Source organism: Patagioenas fasciata, chromosome 2 (assembly GCF_037038585.1).
Source record: "Patagioenas fasciata isolate bPatFas1 chromosome 2, bPatFas1.hap1, whole genome shotgun sequence".
Classification (NCBI taxonomy): Eukaryota; Metazoa; Chordata; class Aves; order Columbiformes; family Columbidae; genus Patagioenas; species Patagioenas fasciata.
Window position 1 is genome coordinate 21,904,691 of NC_092521.1, and position 23,751 is coordinate 21,928,441.

Below are 23,751 nucleotides of genomic sequence, written 5' to 3' on the forward strand. Positions count from 1 at the left end.
TAAGAATAGGATCCAGGGGACGTCCGAGGGGATTCTCCACCCAGGCCAGCATGTCCAAGTAGTGGCATTGGAGCAGGGAGAGCTGTGTTTGGGTCTTTAGGTTGTGTGTCCTGAATCGTCTTCTGAGAAACAGTTTGGGAGCAGATCCTGGTTGCTGGTGTCCTCTGGTGGTGTCTCAGTCCCATGGTGACAAAGGGGACCACACCACATCGGCCTGCAGAGGCTTTGCTGGGATGAGTGTGATGCTTGGACCACCATTGCCTTGCTTTCTCCTGGCCCCTCTGCACAGGCAGAACTCGTGAGCACTGCTGCAGGGAGCACGGGTCACCCTTGGGCTCCCCGGCCACCTCTTTGAGGAGCTCAGGTCACCCTTGGTTTCTGCAAAACCTGTTGCAAAGCACAGGGTCACCTTTGAGTGTCACAAGCCAAAGAATGACCACATTTTCAAACTAGCCCAGCATGTTTCAAACCCTGCGATGTACAGGGCAGGCTGGAGTGAGCACCATGAGAACCCAGCCAGCCCCTCCTCAAAACCTGGCCTGCGTTCTCCAGGCAAAGAACCTGGAGCAGGACAGGCCTGGGGTCGGCTCTGCCGCCAGCCCCGGCGCCGGCCAGTGCACTGCTGGGCACTGGCGCTCCACTGGATGTGGGAGGTGGAGCTGCCAAGGGCAGAGGGGGCAGTTCCTCTTGGTCTGTTTAAAGAGCACTGTGTGGTGTGTTTAGAGCCATTCGGAGATAGCTGCTGCTCTGAGAGAAGGGTGGGCAGTGGAACACTCAGGCAAGAGCAACCTTCTGAGCTGAGGCCTCGGTCTCACCCCATGCCGCCCCAAAACCTGGCTCAGCAGAGACTTTTGATCAAGGGGGGAAAGGTCGTGAACGACGACCACTCTGTGGTGGCTGATGTGTATGTGGAAGATGGAGTGGTGCAGCAGATGGGACCCAACCTAAACCCTCAGCCAGCCACTGGCCTCGTTGTGCTGGATGCGACCAACAAACTGGTGATCCCTGGAGGCATCGATACTCATACACACATGCAGTTCCCTTTTATGGGTAGCAGGTCAAAAGATGACTTCTATACAGGAACAAAGGTGAGTGCACATATGCATGTCTGTGTGTCCACATGAGGTTTCTTAGAGAGGGATGTCTGCTGGTTATTCAATATTACTTCTAAAAGAGAGAAAAGAGTGTGAAACAAACACCAGCAATTGTTACTGTACCTTGGCTGGGACACTGTAATAAGCAGTTAGGGTATTCAGAGGTCCACCTTCAACGAGCATGTTATTTGGGTTCCTTCAGAGACTTTTCTGGCTGTGGGTGGGAAGTGCTGGTGCGGTTATTTGCCTGGGCTGTCCCCATGCTGACTACAAACTTGCATTGGTAAATGCAACAAGCTTCCTACTTTTCTGAACAAAGGTTAACTAAAGCAACAGTTTAACTCCCCAGTGTGCTGGGAGCACTTCTGTGGTCATCTAATCTTTTCCCTGTGTTAACATGGGGGAATGCAAGCTTTTATTTCATCATTCACTTCGATCCTTAGCTGTGTCTCTCCGTGAAAGTCCAGTTCAAATACACTTTCTAAAAGTATCTAATTTCTCCCACAGAGCAGGATGTCCAGATAGTCACGTTGGTGAGCCAAAAGGAAGACTCTAGATCCAGCCTAGTGTCAGATGTCCAAGAGTTAGGTATTGTGGACCTGTTTAACCACAGTCAAAGTGTGAAACATGTTCAGAGATATTTACTCAAGATCATCGTCCTACAAATATTTTGGCAAGAGAATCAAGGACACAAAGTTGTGTTCTAACTGTTGCAAAATATGCTTCAATGATTAGCTAAGATTTACCCATTCAGTTTAATAAATAAAGGCACTGAAATACCTCTCTTGACAAAGAGAGGGGAAAAAAAGATATTAGAGGAAGAAAGAGGCTTCGTGTGGAGTTGCGGAACTCATGACTTTTCTTTTTTTTTCTTGAGGTTTATAAATAGTATTTAATTCTAAATCCTTTTTAACAGAGAGGAAGTCCATCCAATTTGTTCAAAAAAATATTGACAGTTTGAACAACTTATCCTGAAGAAAATGTTTTGCTGAATTCATCAGAGATTCACAAATGTTTACATCATTCTCCAAACCTCTTATTTTTGTGAAATATACTGACATATTTACAATTTTGCTTCTGATTGCTGAGTGAAGAGAAGAATGAGACCGATTGATCTAGGAACAGAAAGAGTAATATAACATGAACTTGAACTGTGTATATTTTGATCTGAATTGGTTGTAACTGTTGCGCAAAAGGTTCTCTTCAGAGCAATAGAGAAGATTCCTCTGGTGAATTTGGGAGACTGCAACAATTACAGCGAAAGAATTTCTGTATCAGATCAATTTCTGTTAGTTGAGAGTATGTTTTCTGGGAGTGACTAACAAAGATCCTTCAAAGGAAAAAAATAAAGTAGTGATTCAATTGTCCATAAAGGAAAATGAAAATTATTGAATAAAACCCCAATTTTTGACCTGCACAACATACATAAAGTAAGATTATTTTTTATTTATTTACTTGCAAATATTTATAAGGGGGCTGTAAATATCTCATTCTATTTAAAAAACTGCTATGCAGTTTTACTGAGTGATACCCTACCAGTAACAAAAATAATTTTTAAACTCTAAAAATCCTTTTGGTATTAGACAAGAATTTGGGGATTTTCACACTGGATTGTCATAATGAGTCTGTTCCTTTCATTGTGTGTCTGCACCTTGAAACGTTCCTGTCACACAGGATTGTTTTTTCAGCTATGTAGGCTCGAGGGAAGCATTTCTCAAGGTGACTATGAGCCTCTGGTGCTCTTCTTTCTGGGTGATCCGTCCTGCTTAAGGAAACTCACTGGTGCATGAATGCTGCAGATTCAGCTCCAAATCTTAGATAAGATTTTGTGTATGTGTGCAAACTTCTCCTGAGAATTTCCCTATGATTCTTCTGCATACCTGTTTGAGAATATCCTTCTCAAAGGAGGTGAAATTAATTTCTGAAATCACTTTGCAAGTTCATACTTTACTCAGGGAAACCCTTCAGTGTCTTTTGGCTTTTCAGTGTGTGTAGATTAACTGTTGCACTGGGAATCAGAGATGGTGGGAGGAAATGTGCATTCTCTCTGATTGCTAAATATTAACTTTCTTGCTTTCAGGCCGCTCTAGCGGGAGGAACCACTATGATCATTGACTTTGCCATTCCTCGGAAAGGCTGCTCTCTTATTGAAGCTTTTGATACATGGAAAAGCTGGGCAGATCCTAAAGTCTGCTGTGATTATGCACTGCACGTGGCAGTTACATGGTGGAGCAACCAGGTAGACACAACAGCTGATTTTCCATTCCATCAATTGGTACCGCACCTGCTTTGAATTAGTCCTCACTTGCTAGATGTATCTTGCTGGCACTGTTATAGTTGATATATTTTTCTGTGTAAAAACTACATTTCAAATAATGCACACCCTTCTGAAAGTATATGTGTTTCACAAAATAATAAAAGCCTGGAGATAACCTACATCTTTGGATAATATTGCACAAATTTAGAGGAAAAAGAAGCAGTTTTGCAAGACCAAGACCAGGCAGACCATAGGGTGCAAGATGTATTTGCCTAAATTTTGCCTTTTGCTACTTCACCAGTTCCTTATCTATGCTCTTGTTGATTTCTGTGGGGTTTTTTTTGGGTTGGGTTGGGTTGGGTTTGGTTTGGTTTGTGTGTGTGTGCGTGTGTGTGTGTGCGCGCGCGCACGTGTGTGTGTGTGGTGTTGGTTGGTTGTTTTTCTGGTTTGTTTTGGTTTTTTGATTTTTAGGGTGTTTTTTTGGTTTTGTTTGCTGGTTTGGTTTTCTTGGTTTTGTTTGTTTGTTCTTTTTAATAAGGGTATACATGAAAAATATGGGATTTAACTCTATTTGTAAAGGAAGAGTTTTATTCTTGAGTGACTGCAGTAGCATCTCCTTAAAGAAAAGCAGTACTGCAGTCAATAATTACTTGAATGTGAGATTATCTAAAAATAATTCCTCTTTGGAATTTACAAATGGGACACTCATCCTTAGTGCGTGAATGTTTGCTGATAACCTGAAGGCTTTACTGAATAATTTAACCTTTCAGGGGCTCGACATTTATCTGAACCTAACCCATGTTTTACAATACCACTTTGGATCCTCCGAGAACCTGCATCAGTCCATAGATATAATAAGTAAATTCAATGTTTAAATATGAAATATGAGTACTTCTTCTAATTTTTAGCTTTCAAAATATATAAACCAAAGCCTTCACTCTGCAAACACCTAATCTTTGGTATTCCATGCACTGAACACTAAATAGACAGAGCCCAACTTCTAGCTCAAAGCAAAGACATGAAATAAATTCTCCAGTAAAGTTTGAGAAAGTACACTTGAAACAGCCTTAGTAGAGAACAGTGGAATTGCACTGAAAAGTCCAATAAAACCAGGGAGGCATAAATCAATGGAATGCTCTGGTTTATGTTAAGAAGTTAACTGTTTTTAAAGGCCAAGTTTGAAAGAAATAGAAAGGTCTGATATTTGTATCTGTAAAAGACTTGGGTAAAGAATACTTTGATATTTCATGCCTTTCTACCTCGCTATAATCTCCTCCGGATTTAAAGTATGGATTAAAAACATGCATTCTTTCCAATGCCTCCCGTTGGTCACAGTAATTAGTCAAGAAGTAAATAAGACATGCCTCTTTATTTGTGCCAACGCACAGCCTTATGTCAGGTTTTTATTTGTTTAATACTTGTAAGAGTATCGCAGATAAACATCAATTACTGCCACCATTTTGCTGGGAAGGGAGAGTCAAGGTTAGGGAATGAATAGTCCTAGCTAACCAGTTGCGCAAGAAACCTTTGGGCTAATATCTGCATCTTTCTTTCGTTCTTTGGGACTCAATGTCTTGCTGGGCTTCACAGGCTTTAGCAGAAGCAGGGAACCGTATCAAGGAGCTCATATAAGACAAAAAAAAAGCCACACAAGCTTGGGCTTGCATCTAGAGTTTCAGAGTCATTTTGTTTGGAGTCAGGACAAAGCTCTAGGAGATCTTTTCTGTCACTTTGTTATTTGCCCAAAGCTGAAACCTATTATGATCTAATTTTGAAAATAAATTTTGCAATAATCTCTATATAAGTTTGGTATATTGATTTTAATATTTAACAGGGTGTTTTCAACATCAGGAGGTTTATTTAGAATAAAATTCTGCTTCACTATCTTTTCCAAAAAGCATTCCCTTCCTGCAATTAGCTTGTGCTTCCTATAGCTGCACTATAGTGGTACTGGTCTATATACTTTGAGAATCAATTTGGTAAAAGAAGGTTAGTATAAGTCAGTCAGTCTTTAAATATGTCTTTGGACTGAAAATATGTTTGATGGGTGAGGAAGGGATCACCATTCATGCTACTCATTTTTTTACAGAAAATTAGTAACAGGTAAAATATGAATTGCTGGTTTTTGAAAATTGCTGACTGTGTTTCAGGTGAAGGAAGAAATGAAAAGTCTTGTTGAAAACAAAGGTGTCAACTCCTTCAAGATGTTTATGGCCTATAAAGATCTATACATGGTCAATGATGAGGAGTTATATGAAGCCTTTTCCTGCTGTAAGGAACTTGGAGCAGTTGCTCAAGTCCATGCAGAGAATGGGGATCTAATTGCACTGGTGAGCATTTGACATTTTGTACATCAAAGTCAGGAATATAAATGATCCTGTTATCTAAGCACTTCAATAGATGTATTAGTGCCACCATTGTATTATTGTGAAAGGCTTTTCTACCCTATTTTACTTCCAGGGAACTGAAGACAAACGTCTTGTCCAAGATTCTGAAGGATGCTTGTACTGGGCTAAGAAATTGTAACCTGGAGTCCTGGGTTCAGGGTAGACAGGAGGCAAATGATCCTGTTATAATGAGAGCTATACATGCAGTATGATACACTTACTTGCAGTGTAATATGTATCCTTGACACAGAAACCATCAATCAGAGCCTGACAGTCAACCTGGTGAAAGGGGGAACTCTTGGCCAGGTATTTAGATGTCAGGTGTGTGATGCCTAACCCTAGATCTCCAAACATAACCAGATCATGTAACAGGAATAAATTCAGAAGTACAGAGAAAGCTTCACTGACCAGGCACAAAAGTCTCAGTGTCCATCTGTGCATAGTTCACCTCACTTCGCACTTGCCTGGGCCGCCTTAGCGCTGTGCGGAGGCACTGGGAGTGTAACTGCACTGCTATCTTTGAGTTTCTTCAGCTATTCTAGTCAATAGTGCTTGGAGTCTGTCTCAGGTCCCATAACAGAAATGAATTTATTGCTAAATAACCTCAAATCAGCAACACATAAGTTCCCAAAATTTAGTAGGGACAAAATCTTATACTTCTTAAAACCCTGGAGCCTCATTCAGGGCTCTGGATGTGTGTATTTGTACTTAGTAAGGATTTTTGAATTCTTTTTTCAAATGATGGGTTAGTATTGTCATCTCAGTTACTGGCTGCAATAATTTCAGAGTATGTATTGAGAAAGCAGCAGGGTTTTCAAAAGTGGTGATTTATCCCTGCAAGCCAGTGGAGCATGTTCTCTGAAGTCGCTTAGATATTCAGAGACCTGTGTTTATTGAGAGAGAGACTGGATTTCAGACAACACAACAATAACTTCTCTTGAAAAAAATATATACCTGCCTTTTTTTCTTTTTTTTTTTTTTTTGTCCTCAAAGTAGTTGCAGTGTCTGGTTTAGGATCCATTTGGCTGGCAGCATGTTTGTGACACCATGGTTGCACTTTAACTGACTCTTACATGTTTCTGTGTGGCGTTCAGGGTGCAAAGAAGATGCTGGCAATGGGAATAACTGGCCCTGAGGGGCATGAGATGTGTCGTCCTGAAGAAGTGGAAGCTGAAGCTACGCAGAGAGCAATTACCATAGCAAATGCCGTAAACTGCCCCCTTTTTGTAGTCCATGTAATGAGTAAATCTGCAGCAAGGGTGATAAGTAATGCACGAAGAGAAGGTAAAATCCCAATTCTTTTATGCTTCTACAATGGCATCGGAAGAAGGGTCATGGAAAATCAAACATAGCGTCAAGGTCCTGCTTGTCATGAGTGCCATAACCCTCAGAACATGAGTGAATTTCTTGGAGTGGGATGTCTGAACTGTGTGTGTGTGTATTGTGGAGTGCAAGGAGAGCTAAGCACTGTGGAAGAACAGCAACTGGGATTGACACTTTCCCTTCTCCTCAGAGCAAACTTTTTTCTCCTTCATATTGTACCTCCAAAGTCAAAGTCATGGCCAGGACAGTATTATTATATTAAAAATTATGAGACCAGTAAGACAATACATTCTCTGCTATTCCCCTCCATTGAGTTATAACCTGCAAGCCTCTACCAGCTATTTAGATGAGAATTTCTACAACAAAGACTACACCATGTTTTTACAGACAGTGCCATGACATGTCGAGGACTTCTATTCACTGAACACATCATGGTGATTATAACAATGTCTGAAAGCCTTGATTCCCTCCAGGGAAACCTTTCTCAGGTCATGCACTGTAGGGTTCATAAATAATTCTGGTCAGCCAAGGGAAACTGACCCTCCTGACCATCTTTTGAGCAGACTAGAAGTAGCCTGGAGGTTGCACAGGTCTGTAAGTTTGTCCAGAGCACTCTGTGGAATCACAGTGCTGTGAGAAGACATTATATGGGTGGAAGGAGCAGGACAGAGGCCTGTGATTTGGAGGGACTAAACCTCTATGGAATATCATCTCAGATTGTGTTCATCTGACCTAGCATGAATCACAGAATGGTACAATGTCCTGAGTTGGAAGGGACCCACAAGCATCATAGAGTCCATCTCCTGTCCCTGCATATGACAACCCCACCATTCATACCATGTGTCTGAGGGTGTTCTCCAGTCTCCTCTTGAACACTGTCAGGCCTGGGGCTGTGACACCCCCCTGGGGAGCCTGTTCCAGTGCTCCAGCACCCTCTGGGTGAAGAACCTTTTCCTAATGTCCAACCTAAACCTCCCCTGGCACATCTTCCTGCCATTCCCTCGGGTTCTGTCACTGGTCACCAAAGAGAAGAGATCCCTTCTCCTCCCCTTGTGAGGAAGCTGTAGCTGCAATGAGGTCTCCTCTTCTCCAGGCTGAACAAAACAAGTAACTTTAGCCATTCCTCATATGGCTTCCCCTCCAAACCCTTCACCAACTTGGTAGCCCTCTTCTGGACACTCTCCAGTAGCTTTATATTCTTTTTATCCTGTGGCGCCCAGACCTGCACCCAGTGCTCCAGGTGGGGCCGCACCAGTGCAGAGCAGAGCGGGACAATCACCCCCCTGCCCGGCTGGCAATGCTGTGCTGGATGCACCCAGGACACGGTTGCCCTCTTGGCTGCCGGGACACACCGTTGGCTCATGTTCAACTCGCTGTCAGCCAGAACCCTCAGATCCCTCTCCACAGACCTGCTTTCCAGTCTGCTCCCAGTCTGTATGTACAGCCAGGGTTGCTGTGTCCCACGTGCAAAATCTGGCACTTGCTTTATTTCTTGACCTTAGAAAATTCTTACACAGGGGGTGTAGATTGTTAATATCAAAATGCAGAGTATGAGAGCTTGATGAAAGTGCAATCAAACCCAGTGTGATATCATTGTGCTAATATAGATTGATGTGCTTATGTGGAATAAATATTGATTATGAGTTCTAGTAAGATTTAGCAATAATTCAAGTTTATAAAAGAATCTACCAGAATATTTTCTACTAGCACATCTTTTGGTACTGTGCTATGTTAGATTCCTCCACTAGATGACAGTGCTGCTGATAATATGGACTATTTCTGTCAGTGTATGGTTATTTGTACATTCACAGGTGTGGTGTCAACATTAAATACAAGAAGCTGTAACAACAGTTAAAATACCCAGATTAAAGATGAAAAACTGCCTCTGAACATAAAAGAGCTAAGATAGGAGGTGGTGTTTTATAACACACTGTTCAAGTGCACAGTTCTATGCTGATAGTAAATACTGTAAAATATTGTTAGGCATATGGCGTTGTAAAAATAGTCCGCAGTGCCAGTATTATAACTGATTTGATAACACTGTTCTTCTTTGATGTGCAGAAAGAAGAAGTTGTTACAACTTATGCTTATTGTGGTGCAAACTGGATTGCGTAGCTTCCTGAGTTCATGCAGTCAGAATCAATGCTTGCCTTTGTGCACAGCAACATATAACATCTCTCCATAATTAATTTCTATTTGCATGAAAGTATGCTGTTTAGGAAACAGAAATCTAGGTTTGATTAAGAAATTTTGAAAGATAGCTAGAATACCACTAAGGCAGGTACAACAATCCTAGTTTTTAATGAGACAGATCTGTATAAATTCTGGCTATTAGAAATTCATTGGTTTGAGTTTCAGTAAAAGTTTCTTTCTGTTCTTCAGTTAAAAGTGGTAACGCAAAACAAGGAGTTCCAGGCAAAAGAAACAAATTCTCGAAGTATTGTATGAATGCCATAACTAAAGCCCAAGTATGTTGCTGAAAAGTATTCAACTTGGAGAGGTTAAAACTATTTTAACATGAAAGCTGTGTGAGCTCTTTAATAGTGGCTCTCAAGCATTTGAGATATTCACTGTAGTGTGGCTTATTCATCTCTTCAAGATTATTTCTCCATCTTGTGATGATAGATTCCTGCTATTTATAATTCTGTATTTTTTCGTGTTCTTTTCCAAGCACTTAGCATGAAGTAAAATGTGTGAGTGCATATTCCTCCCTGCCTGTGTCGGACAAAGATTAATATCCCTTCCTATTACATCACTGACCTCAAAAGGGGAGTGACTGATCTTCATTGAGCATAATCCATTTTATGGGTGACATTGTGATGTCAGAGTTGAAGCACTGCATGGGATTCTATGGGATGGTGTTTTACCTGATAAAAAATTTGTCACAGCCCAGTTCTTCTTTGTCCTTCATTTAGTTATACAAAGTGAACAATAATATTAGAGCTAGAGACCAAAGGCCTGATCCAGTTTGCTGAAGACAGTAGGTGTAATTCTGTTATTTTCAGTGAGCTGTGTCTCAAACCTTGATGACTGAACTCAGTCATACAGGCTGTAAAGGGATACTTTGAGGGGAATCGCATGAGTGACCATCTTCCCTTCTCCCCTCCATGTCAAAGTCCACCATCTATGTCTGCTCTGATCTCCAGCAACTCCAGTCACCACAGGAAATCTCCAGATTGTAGCAGGATGTTTTTCATGTACATCAGCAACAGCTACAGTGCTGGGGAAAATGCAGAAAATTCAAGTTTTCCACATTGTGACTGTGTTGGGGAGGGAGAGGTCAATTCATGCCGCTATCCTGTTCTTTTAGGGCCCTACCAGCCTGTTTGCCAAAAGCAAAAGTTCACCATTTCTCCATCTGAGAGGGTGAAAGACAGCACCTCTCTGTGAGAACTGTTCTTGTTCATCTCAGTGGGCTCTTTCTTCACCCCTGTGCAGAACAGGATCTTGAATCTTGCTAGAATAGGAAGAAGGGCAGAGGAACTGTCTGCTTCCACAGAAGGGCAGTCTGATATCTCTGTGTGCTCAGTCTCATTCCCCTGAGGATCCTCTTTCTGCTATTGTGTAAAGTTTTCCTTGCGATGAAAAGACAAAGCTGTGGAGCACTGGTGGCAGGCAGTGCAGCTCCCTCTCCTTGTCAGGATTACCTGATGTGAACTTCCTGGGGAAAACAAATGTGACCCTGTCATCCACTCCTTCAGCCAGTAACACCTACGGGAAAACAAGGCTAATAAAATAGGATGTAGGGATATATGACTAATACTGCCTCCCACTTAAAAATGTTTTCTTTCCAAGTGTACAAAAGACTAGAGATCACATTCCTTTGCCCATTTAACTGCGCTGTTACAGCTGAGGAAACAGGACTTTCTAGTGCAGATCAGAACTATAAAGCATCATCTTACTAAAAAGTCAGTTTTTAAAAGGTTTCCTCCTTTAAAAAAAATGCATACAAAATATATGTATTTGGTCAGATTACAAGAAGCTTACTTAGACTTATAAAGTCGGTACCTCCTACCATCAGTCACAGGTTAGGTCTGCTCTTAGTGAGAGGAAGGGCATGTCCATAGCTGTGGACACACAGACTCAAACTGATTCTGCGCACAAGAGTGCAACTAAAAATGCCAACTTGTTAGCTGGCTGATGCAGGACAGATCAAGTCCAGAGAATAGATAACATAACTGATGCAATGTTGGGCTTGAGCCAATAACCCTGCCTTGCAGTTCTGCTTCTTTCAGATCACAGCTGGTCAGTATCTTTGCCCCCTATGACCTTAAGTGCTTCTAAAACTTTTACTAGAATAAGCACACAGGTACCAGTTTTTCAAGCCTGTAAATGTCAGTTCATGTTTCTCAAGATTATAATTCTTCTTGAGTTCTGATAGGTGATAAAATAAATTGCAATTGTGTATTGTTCTTTGTTATAAAGCAATTTATGTGAAAGTAGCTCTTGCCAGCCAATTTGGGCATCTGATGAAGAAGTCACCAAATCCACAGCTATTTCCCAGCAGCTCTGAGATGTCAAAAAGACCAAGCAGCAGAACACTTTCTGCTTACTATTTTTATTGAATGCAGGAAAACATAACAAATAGAAAGACCTGATTTATTACTGTGTTACTCTACTTTAATGCATACAGGCAGAAGCCAAGCTAGAACAACCTTAAAGCAGAATTTCCTTGTTGTCAATTGAGCTAAAAGAGCCTTAATTCAGAATTTCCTTGTTATTTAGATTAAAGCAGAATCTTTATGTTATTGCACCCTTCAGTCTGGGTAGTCACAAACCAAATGAAATGCAAGAAATTGCACAGCCAGCAGAAGTGTTCAGATGTCCATTGAAGCTGCAGTGTTCAGATTCAAAATCACTTGAAGAAATGGCTTGTACTCCTTACCACTCATGGGAACAAGTGGAGTTGTTCAGGTCAAATTCTGATCGTGGAAATACTGTCATCAGCTATGGTACGTGAATTAGAATCAACTCAGCATATACAGCTGTGAACCTGGAAGCTTCTTTTAGTTTTTATGTTGTGAAACAGAGATAAGAAAATTATGGACACTAAACATTTACTCCTTTCCTACCATTTCAACTTTTATCGTTTATAGTTATGTCCTAATGACCTATAGTTCAGGTTTCCTTTGGATGGAAGCTTCTTTAGCTTGTTTAAATACAGTAGGAAAGACACACAACACACCATACTTCACCCCTCTCCCGCTTTCTACTGACTTTGCTTGTGAAAAATCTGTCAAAAGCCTAATAAGCAAGTATAGGAGATAGCTTATATATGCAGGACTTTTCCTATACATATCTAGGTTTGTGGCAGCCTACCCTCAAATACTGTGTTTGGAGTTTCCCAGGGAAGACCAAGATCCCCCCTGACTCCTACAGCAGCTCTGAATTAAGAAAAGACTGATCTGACTCAAATCTCCTCATTCTCTGAGTGTTCATATCACTTCCACGGATGGCATCATATTCAGTGCTTTAAGTTTTGAAAATAAGATGCAAAAAACAGGAAACAGCTTATTAGATCGTAGTTTCAAGTGAAAAAAAAAATGGTGATGGTGTCCCTCAGAGCCCAAGTGTAAATAAGTACAGATAAGTGGGATGGAGAGCTTAGAATGCTCCAGCCCAAAGCACCAATATGACACAAGCATGTTCAGGAAGTCAGAGCATGCCAGGTGGTTATGGCAAATTGATAGTGCCAAAAGGGAGTTTTTAGTTTGTGTAAGAAGTTACACTATGTAGTACTTCGAGTAAATGTACAGTACAGTAATGTCAGAGCAGGTCTTGAAACCTTGTAGAAATAACTGGAGGACTATGGGTTTTAAATGATATGAGGCCTTTTTGCAAGTGTAGCGCATAATATTTAAGGAATGGCACCATGCAGTGGGAAACATAGTTTGAAAAATTGAGCTCCTGAGTAGCTACTTATGGTAGCATAGCAGTTATAATCCAGTAGCTCGTAGAAGTGCCAGAATCTAATGTACAGGAATTTCTACAAAGTTTTGTCTTGCTGTTTTCTGACAGTACAGTGAATGCATGACTTGCACACAGAAAGCCACAAATGGGTAACTCTCTCTTATCACCGAGCAATTACCAACTGAGCCTTTGCTGGGGTAATGCAGTGGTAGTTCTAATAAAAATTGTGCCTGGAGTGAGATCTGGGATCCAAAGCAAGATACCCACAGTCTGTAGAGAAAGAGGAGGGAGAAAGCCCTCACTGGGATGCAGCAGAGGCTGCCTTTAGCCAGCACCAAGCAGCCTATGGGTGAGTGTGTGAGATCCCAGCTTGCCCTGGTTCTGTGGTGACCATCACACTCAGGGGCATTACCACGTCACCTACAGAAGTGCAAAGTGGCTGGGCCACCATCTTGTTCTGATGAGTTTCAAACCTGTGTTTCCTAAGAGAAAAAACAGTTTAAAAGTGTAAGCTCTATCCAAGGCCAACAGCCGGTCTGGGTTGGTGTCCTTTTCTGAGGAATCTAAAATACTGTGCAGCAGAGAATCAAAGATTAAAATTTGGAAGATAACTTTTAAAATTAAATTATTTATAGTTTCTGATTTGTGAAATGTTTTTATACTCTTTAAAATTATGTCTGGTGCCATATTCTTCCTGGAACAATTATAGCCTGACAATTAAAAGTACCACCTTGTAAACTCTATATGCTGTATGTATGAACTTACATTGTTACATAGTTAATAATTTCAGAGCACCAAACAGGTGCTACCAAGAAATATATGGTTCTTGAACATAATTAATGCAACAGAAGACTGTGTTCCTCTTGAAATCTCAATCACATGCCTGGTAAACAAAGTGTAAAACCCATTATAATATATCTGTCAAAAATTTAATTAAAAACTTGCCCAAGTTATGTTCTTAGGAGGAAATATATTGGGACACCACCAGCAGAATATTCAGAACAGAGATGTTGTGTTACAGCTTAGTTTATTATGTCCTTGCATACCTGGTGTTTAATTTGAAACACTCATTCAAATTTGAATCCATTGCCAGCAAAGAGATCTGGAACAGAGAAAATACAAGATATGCATTTTTATGTTGTTTGATGATGATACTATTGCTTTACATTTTTCAGGAAAGGTGGTTTATGGGGAGCCTATTGCTGCTGGTCTTGGCACCGATGGCACCAACTACTGGAATAAGGACTGGGGTCATGCTGCAGCACATGTCATGGGACCTCCACTGAGACCAGATCCATCTACTCCTGGTTTCCTCATGAACTTACTGGCTAAGTAAGCAGATGAATAAAGAGTGACAGCTGATGCTCAAATACACAGCAAATTCTGTCTGGAGTATATAATAACAGGCTGATGCCCTGGAGATTTTCTAAGTACAGAATGTTACATTACCAGGAAGGAGAAACAGAAGGCGAAACCTTAGATGGAAAACATTTTTGTAATAGAAATTAGAAAGTGTTCAGATTTTGTGTCTCTGAACTCTTGTGGCCTTCTGTTCCCATTTTATTTTAATCAATAAGCTTTGCCTTGCTAGTACTGCAGCAAAAACTGAAACATAACCGGGGGGACACTAAGGCTGTAAGAGAATGGGAAATATGTAAAAAGTGGGGTCACAGCTATAGGTTCTGGGTTTTTTTGTCAGCTGACTTTTACACTTGAAATTTGGATGCTGCATAAAAACTGAGCTTGCTGAGTTCTGAAAGCAAATGTATAACATCTCCTTGAGAGGGAAGTAGGAACAAAAGTATCCTTCAGATACTTGCAGTTAAAAAAAAAAAAAAAATGTATGGTTTGCTGACATTTCGTTACCAATAAAGCTTAAGTCCACAAAAGGACTGAATTTGACTGAAGAGTATGTGAAGGTATGCCTGAACACTGGCTGATGGTTGTGCAGATCCACAGTAATTCACAGGGTATATGGAGTCATACAGTCTAAAATTGATCTAAGTGAGGATAGAACCAAGCCCCTTGCTCTGGAGAAAGTGGGACATTCCTCCATTTGTGGGACATCTTTGACACATCCAAAGTAAAAGCATGATTTTTGGTGCTTCGTTTCTTCTGAGGGGTTTCTGTAGAGGAAACTGCTTCACAGGAAAGCTGACTATTACTGTGGAGCTACTCTTGGAGGATGGGACTGAAGACAGGTTGGCAGGGCACATCAGTTTTTCCTTGCAGGAGGAATGGCTGGATATACCCAGGCTTCCAACAGATTTTTTATGTGGCATTGCCTGGTACGTGCTTTGATTCATAATGAACTTTGTTTCTCCATAGTGATGACTTATCTGTGACAGGGACTGACAATTGCACCTTTGATACATGCCAGAAAGCTCTGGGGAAGGATGATTTCACAAAGATCCCTAATGGAGTGAATGGTGTGGAAGACAGGATGTCAGTCATATGGGAAAAAGGAGTTGTAAGTATGTCAAGGTGTCTGAACATGGAGGTAGTTGATTTCTCCAACAAAATTTAATCTCTGAGCAGTATCAACTCTCCACTTTTATCAAGTGTACTTATCATAGGTTAACTCTTTGATTGAATGCCATAACGGAGTCCTTATTTCATGGTCCTGGGAGATAGAAAAGATTCTTAGTGTTTATAAAATAACACTAGAGAATAATTTTCATCATTTAGAAGCAAAGGACTGCTATTTCTTCAGCAGTAGTGCATAGTACATTTAGTTGAAGCATTTTTTTTTAAATGATGAAAGGAATGTAGAAGGAAAGAGGAACCCACAGTTTCAACTTGGTCAGTTCTGTATTTTTTCCTCTGTGCTCTGTCAAACTTAGCTGTTGGAGGAGCTTCTGCAAGGCCTGTGTGCCTGTCGACTTCTGTTTTGTGTTTTCAGCCAAATGAAACAAGCTAGAAATGCTTCTCTAATGTATGGCTCAACCCTGTGATGTGATGAGGTGAGCACCTTTAAGTCCCGTTGACTTCAGATTCTCAGTGCCACCACAAGAATGCTCAGTGCTTCTCAGGACAATGTCCTTCAGCCTCTAAACAAATAAATACGATAACTAGTGGCCAGGCTTTTTGGATATTATAGAACAGAATCATAGAATAGATTGGGTTAGAAAGGACCTTCAAAGGTCATCTGCTCCAACCCCTGCAATGAGCAGGAACATCTTCAACTAGATCAGGTTGCTCAGAGCCCCATCCAGCCTGGCCTTGAATGTCTCCAGGGATGGGGCATCAACCACCTCTCCGGGCAACTTGTTCCAGTGTTTCACCACCCTCATTGTAAAAAATTTCTTCTTCATGAGGTAGTCTGATGAGGAACCAGTGAGGCAATCTGGTGAGGGATCTGCTGCTAATACAATTAAGTTCCAGAGATCCGGGTCAGCTTTCTAATTAATATTAAGTTTTTTTACAGTAGTGAAGTCTTGTTGATAATGCACTCTGAAACATATTTATTTGTCACAGTAGAATTATCTACCTCACACACTTGGTAAGGATGTGGTTCAGAATCCGTCTTCTTTATCTGCATTTGGGATTCATCTCCAGTTGGTCTATACAAAGCAGATTTCCACCTATATTTGTACCCTATTTCCCTGAAAATAAGACCTACCCTGAAAATAGAAGTCCTAGCATGATTTTTCAGGATTTTTGAGGATGCTTGAAATATAAGCCCCACTCCAAAAATAAGCCATAGTTACAGTTCATTAAAAAAGTCAATTTAAATAGTGTTCAGGCAACTATACATATAAAAAAGTAATAAGTTTTGGAGCAAAAACTAATATAAGTGCCTGTCTTATTTTCGGGGAAACAGAGTAACTTTAGTGTGATTATTTGTGGTCTGAACTGGAATATAACATAGCTTGTGATCAGTATGAAAGTGAGACACAAATATATACATCAGTGTTGCTTTTGAACGTTATATCCTGTTGGGCAAAAGTTCAAAAAGTTCTTCAATCCTACCTTTTCTTATTTGTAAAATGTTACAAAACTGTGAGTGTTTGTCTGGAAAGCTTCTCTCACTTCCCACACACCATTATTTAGAATTCACCACTTTCATTATGTGTTTCTTCTCAGATGATTGCTCACAGCCCACCATATAAACATGTGTTTTTAAGACATTCTAATTCCTTGAATGACCAATGCACAATGTTACTGCCAGTGTAGCTGGCTTTCTGAGCAAACAGAATTAGATTAGATTAGTTATGTAGCAGCTGACAGTCCCAAGACACATGTATTCGTTACGGCTTACCATTTTGCTGATGTGTCACATCGGCAAATCTGTTTTTTATACTACTTGTCCTCAAATATTTATTGAAAGTACTATCCTCTGTGTTACTGTTGAAGAGATTTGCAAATCACCTTTCCTTTATTACACATTGTGCCTTGCCTCTCCTTTCTCATCTTCTAGGCTTTCATGTCCACTACAACAGTCTGATGTCCACATCTCCTTAATACTGTCTCTCACCATTTTCCATAACCTAGATACTTGAGAGATGCTATATCTGCTGAGGAAACTGTTGAGCAAGAATGCAGATTCAAAGCTAGCTAAAAAAATTGATTTCAGTTGACTTGGGACTAGGTCCACAGAGCATTTGGTTTTAAAGTTGTCTTTTTTTTTTTTTTTTTCCTTTTGCTGTGGGATGAAGTAAGATAAAGTTATCGTGTTCAGTGAATGAACATTGCAGTACGTGCATCTGAGACAGCTATTTTTATTTCCTTTAAACTCTTCAGTATGACTTTTAAAAAAAATATTGATGGGATGTTGGCAGAGAGCTGTTGCTCATCCTACCCTTTCAAAAACAAGAACATCTTTTTCATTCCTTGTTCAAAAAAGTAATGGGTTTTCTTTTGTGTACTCTTCTGCAGTACAGTGGAAAAATGGATGAAAACAGATTTGTAGCTGTTACCAGCACAAATGCGGCAAAAATCTTTAATCTTTACCCGAAGAAGGGGAGAATTGCTGTGGGTTCTGATGCTGACATCGTAATTTGGGACGCCAGTGCTACAAGGTACGTGTGGGCAATTATTTCCTCTCACCCAGCCTCTCTGCAAGAAAAAAAATCTTATAAAGCCTCTGTGCAGCTATAAGACATTAGAGTGAGGTTACGGCACTTTTCAGCAGCACTTCTCATGTATTATTTACAGGTTAAGTGTCTCCTACAACAGTGTATGTAAACAGAGATCTTTGATCTCTAGATGGGCTTGAATAAATTCTCCTGGATTGCTGACCAAATGCAAAAATAGAAGAGTCTGTACATTATACTACCAGGGCTTTGTATCCCAGGAGTAAAAATAACCACTTTGGGATCTTAGAGTAACTTTCTTAATTGCTACAGTATGTTTAGCTTTCCTTCTACTGCAAAGAGCAAGGACAGGAGCCTGTGTTCCTGCAGGATGACCCATTGCAAGCTTGTGTTTTGAACTTGCAGATACCTCAAACATATTTAAGGGTGCTCAGGATGGATGGTGAAAGCATGGGGTCTTACCCTCCTAATGTCTTCCCCACAGTAGATAGAGCAAATATAGTGGTAGCATCAGGAGTGAACACAGTTCTGAAGTTCAAGCTGTTCATGCTTATGCTTTTATTTAAGGAATTTTCTAATTCTGTGTGCGTTAAGTCTGCTAGAATAGAGCTTGTTGCACCAACAACATATGCACAAAAGGTGTGCTGATATCTTACCCTTAATGACGTGATGCCCTGCTGCATTTTTGCTACAAAGGACGTTCAGTGCCTTTCCTTGAGCCTCATTACAGCTGATTCCTGTCTTAAGGTATATTCACACCACCAACCAGCTCCACACTCAGTTCACTATCAACATACCAAGAATTATAAACCTTGCTCTGGCTCCTGTGCCCCACCTGGTCTTGTCTCATCTGCTTGGCAATGGTCTGGCAGCTGGTTGCCACAGAGCCAGCCCACCAGGGAGGTGTGTCTCCCACCTGAGATGCCCGTGGGCTGTGTGAGTGTATCTCTGCTGTCAGTTCCTGAGCAGGTTAGCTGAAATCTTCAGGCACTTTAACAGCTGAGTCTTGCATGTGAGCACAACCAGCCCTGCACATAGCAGCAGCAGCAGGTCAGGTGTGCTGAGATGGTGCTTTTGTTTTGGGCTTAGCTCCTGTGAGCAGTGTGAGCATATGACTGCCCTGAAGGCACACACTGACCTCTTGAAATCAATTTCACCCAAATAGTCAGTAAATCCATAGAAGATGGCAATCACTAACCATTGATGAGCTTTGTGGGTTGTTGTGTGTGATGATAGTACGGTTAGCTTTCACAGTGTTTGGTGTTCCTGAAGCCTGAGCTGTTGTAACTCATAGATGACATTAGATTTTCAGTCTTCACTTAAGACTCCCCTGATGGTAGAGGCAAGTTTTGAAACTTAACTGGTAAAATCTGATTTTGAAAGCCAAATTGAGGAAAAATACCCTAATACTACATTTACCTTACACAAACAATATTTTTTGACCAATCTTCTGGTTTTTGAATTTTTGTTAATGCATTTCTCACACTCATTTCAGTATATTAATGAATACCAAAAATATGTGAGAGAGGAAAAGCATTCTGCGACTTAGGCTGCAAAGCTCGAGGACATGAGGTTGCTATTCAGAAGTCCCACAGAAACTGTCAGCACCAGCAAAAGAAGTTTCAGGAGTGTCAACCCCAATAAACATAGAGGTCTGCCCAGTGCTGGGTCAGAGAGATTTTCATGTGCATTATGCCTTCTGGCATGTTGAGCAAGCATATTCTGAGATACTTAGCAATGAGCTATTTCAGGACAGTGGAGCTATGAACTCTGATTAAAAAAAAAAAAAATAAAAAAAAAAAAAGCCAACATGAAGTATTCTTTTCTGGGCTCACTCCTGCTCTGCCTGGGGACAAATGAATCTAGAAGCACAGCAAAGTTCTGACATTGTTCTCAAGGTGCCTTGTCAGCTCCTGAAATTATTTATCTTTTTGCCTCTCAAACATTCCTTCCGCCTCCTTCCCCTTTCTCCTGAGAGTTCTAATTGCCTTTTTGCTCACTGCTGCTGTGAAGGTACAGTTTTCCTTCAAATATTTTTTTCAAACATTAAACTGTATTTTCCTACTGAGTAAGCTGATTTTAAGTTCAGCTGGTACTTTTGTGTTTGATATTTTTTTTTTCCTGATCTGATCCTGTTCCCATTGCTTATCCCCTTGGCTTTGCTGGGAACAAGCCTCTCTGCAGGTACAATTGTGTGAACTACATAAGTAAGTGTAAAAAAATCGCCCTAGTGCTTGTCTGTTCATTTCACCATAAATCCTGAAGAGGGCACAAAGAGCCCAGCAGAAAAAAGGAATCTAGCTGATGGACTTCAGCCATTAAGATATTACACAAGGTGCAGCCTCATTTAATTGTTGATTCTGGGGAATGATTATCAGTTTCACAATAGGCTTGTTCCTCTTTCTTGCTAAGTCCTTCCTCTTTTGAGCATAACTTTTTTCTTGTTTGTAAATCTTAATCTTGTAAGAGAGGAAAACACAATTTTCCAGTTCTGATTTGATGCTGCATTGCTGTAGTTTTAAAATACTGGCTGATAGTAGCCTGAGGAGTTAGACAGTTGCTGAAGTACTGCTGTGAAGAACTGATTATCACAACCTGTCAGAGGAATTCTATAGTGAAGGCTCTGAAGTCATTCTGAAAGGTAGTGAAGCTCTTCAAAATACAAAAACTTATGCCCCTACAAAATCAACTGCATTTCCTCTTCCACATCATTGCGCAATAGCAAAATGTTGTGTGGTATCTGGGTATTTGGGATTTTCTCTTTCTCGGTTGCAAAAACCTAGTGAATTCAACATGACATCTCTGCAGGCTGGGAGCAATCGCAATTCAAGGTCCCACTTGCAGCACCCTGTCACTTAAACTCAAGCTTTCTTTCTACAGGTCAGCTTCACTGACTGGCCTCTTCCTGTAGCATTTTCTGATAAGTTCTGCAGAAAATACGATATGAACAGTAATCAGATTTTCTACTGTATATAAAGGCTTCCAAATGGTTTTAGCAGGCCTGCACGAAAGCAAGCAGTATTGGGAAGAAACACATTAACTGTGTAAATGTAGAAAATGCATCAGAAAAGATTAGTTGTGAGTTCTGCTAGATCAGGTCTATTTCTAAGCTTCCTTACACTCATCGCTTATTCATAAAAGAACACACAACTATCAAAGGGAGCTGTTGGTTTGTTGCAGCCATGTGCTACCAAACATCATCTTGCAAACCTCGACAGCCTCAGCATTCCAAGCACAGCCTGTGCACACAGGACTGGTTTGTGAGAACTCCTTGGAAAAACACAGGTAGGCAGCAAATGTGTGCTCACCGTACCATCTCATTTTAACCTGTGCTTTGACAAAGAATGTTCACTGACTTCTTTCAGCTGCACACAAATAATGGAACAGCCCCAAGTCTGTGAAACAAAAGCAACTGTAAAGACTGTTCCAGAAGGAGAGGGCAGAGTAAACAAGGAAAAGGGAATGTCACCTGTCGTCAAGCCAGTGTTCTCTATAGTTGATGCCTTTAGCTATTCTAAAGCAAGCAAAATACCAAATCTCCAGGGCTTGTTTCAGAAATGCTCAGCAAGGAATCTAAATACTGCAGTATGCAATTCAGGCCTGGAAAGAGCTGAGCATTTATTTTAAAGTAGGGGCATAAGGTGCTAAAGATCTCGTAAGAGACATTCAGCTCATGGGAGATATTAGGGCTCAATAAACTCACTGTAGCCTGTCGAAGTCTTGCAAATGAGCACTGGATCAGGCCCCAAAGGCAAGATCAAACACCTGTAGGGATAAAAAAACACATTTCTAATGGATTTTAGCTTTCTAAGTCCAACCACTTCATTATAACAGCATGCAGTCTGAGAAGCTTCACTCATGAGTATTTCCGTCTCACCAAATATAGCCTAAAAGTTAGCTACTACTGAACACAGAGGTGGAGCTGGCTGTGCAGGTAGCAGTCTCTCACCCCATCCTCCTTGGGCTCCGCTTTGGCAGGTGCAGCCTGTGCCTCATGCATGCCAATGGAGCTGGGCTCAGCCCTGCGTGCAGCAGGGATGGCTGCACCCCCAGCTGCACAGATGCTACAGCGGCATCCCAGATTAGCGGGGAATGCTGGAGAACTGAGTTGAGGAGGAGGACATGTTTGTTTGTAATCTACCTGCTATGACGTGACTAGGAAAAATGTGGTTTCTAGTCCCTGTTTGTTTATGCATATTAGGGGAGACTCACTGGAAACAAATCAGTGAGAAGTCAGAGTGCCCCAGTCTGCTGATGTATGTTCCCTCAATGACTTTGCTTGCATGTAAACATGTACACGGATAAATCTTTTGCATTTGTTAGAACCAACATCTGAAGTCTACGTCTTTCTCATTTGTAGTCAAGTCTTCAGCCTCAGAGGCCTAAGTGGGGACAAGTTACAACATTTAAGCACTCTTTGCCAAGCAACTGCCTGTAATTTTTCATGACATGAAAGAGGAAGAAACCAAGATGTTAGCAGATGATTAGAATAAATAATGCTGCAACTGTCTTATTCTTTTGATGAATGAGGATAATTTTGAATACTGAGTATATGGATAACTGCATCTAGACACAATGAGGCAAAATGAAATAATGTGGCATACAGAAATATATGCATAGGACAAGTATGTTCTGGCATTTTCAATAGCCTCATACTCTTTTGCACAAGTGCAAACTTGTGCATGCATGAATGTGCACTAATTCACTAGAATCAGACTTCCTGTCAAAGGCCTGTTATCTCAAATTAAGGGAACACAGAGAAAGAAACCATAGGCACAAATTAAAATACAGGAAATTCCATTTAAACATAAACCATCTTTTTTTTCCTGTGAGGGTGATCAAACACTGGCACAGGTTGACCAAAGAAATTGTGGAGCCTCTTTGGAGGTACTTAAAACCCAACTGGACATGGCCCTGAGAAACCTACTTTGATCAGAGCAGAAGGCTTAGAATAGATGATGTCCAGAGATGCTTTCCAACCTCCATGACTCTGTGGTTCCATGGACTGTAACAAAATAAGCTTCTCTGAGAAAGCGTGATGTACATTTCCCTAGTAACTTGCTCTCACAAAATGTCAGCTGCTCACTTTAGAGACCTGAATCTTAGAAATCTTACAAAAAGCATCTTCCTTATTTTCTTCTTTTGTAACATTGTCTTTTCCTCCCTGGTGATCACTTCCAGATCTTCTTTGGTCATTGAATAGACTAATTATATTTTCCTCTCTTTTTATATTTTTCTGCAAGCTTAATTTCTCATTATGGTTTCCCTCATGCCCATTATGCCATTAGACAATTTTCACTTCCGTCCTGAATCATCTTGGAGTGCCTGATAGGACCAGACTGATGGGATTGTTGACAAATGAGTTACCATAATTAGAAAAATAATCTTGTTGTCTGTCTCTACCTATCTTAAAATGATGAATTTTGGGAGATATGATTGTGTGAAATAAACGTACCATCCCTTACATAAGTCTCTTTGACTTGGAGCTCCCAAACATTAACTTCCTACCTCTTCTTACATTTGTTATTTTATCCACAAATCTCCTCATGTCATATGGCTATTCAAATGCAATGTTTATTTAGAGATTTTTTTCAGAGGCTAGGAATACAATTTTATAAATAGTTGCCTGCATGTATTTTCATGTGCAGTTATTGCAATTCCATAATATAAAATAGGCAATGGGTTTTTAATCTACATTATAGGCATATAGGTACCATTTTTGCATGGAGATTTTAAGACTTTCT

The 23,751-nt window shown here is 40.7% G+C and overlaps 1 protein-coding gene across 1 annotated transcript in view; it reads left to right on the top strand.

Moving 5' to 3' along the window:
- Positions 1 to 706: 706 nt before the first annotated feature.
- DPYS (dihydropyrimidinase) overlaps positions 707 to 23,751 on the top strand; it is a 34,501-nt gene continuing 11,456 nt past the window's right edge. Inside the window, exons 1-7 of the mRNA XM_065830937.2 lie at positions 707 to 1,088; positions 3,175 to 3,333; positions 5,502 to 5,681; positions 6,833 to 7,022; positions 14,147 to 14,303; positions 15,300 to 15,441; positions 17,850 to 17,992. Of these exons, the coding sequence (XP_065687009.1) occupies positions 819 to 1,088; positions 3,175 to 3,333; positions 5,502 to 5,681; positions 6,833 to 7,022; positions 14,147 to 14,303; positions 15,300 to 15,441; positions 17,850 to 17,992 (1,241 nt within the window). The 5' untranslated portion in view covers positions 707 to 818. The remainder of the gene's footprint in view (positions 1,089 to 3,174; positions 3,334 to 5,501; positions 5,682 to 6,832; positions 7,023 to 14,146; positions 14,304 to 15,299; positions 15,442 to 17,849; positions 17,993 to 23,751) is intronic.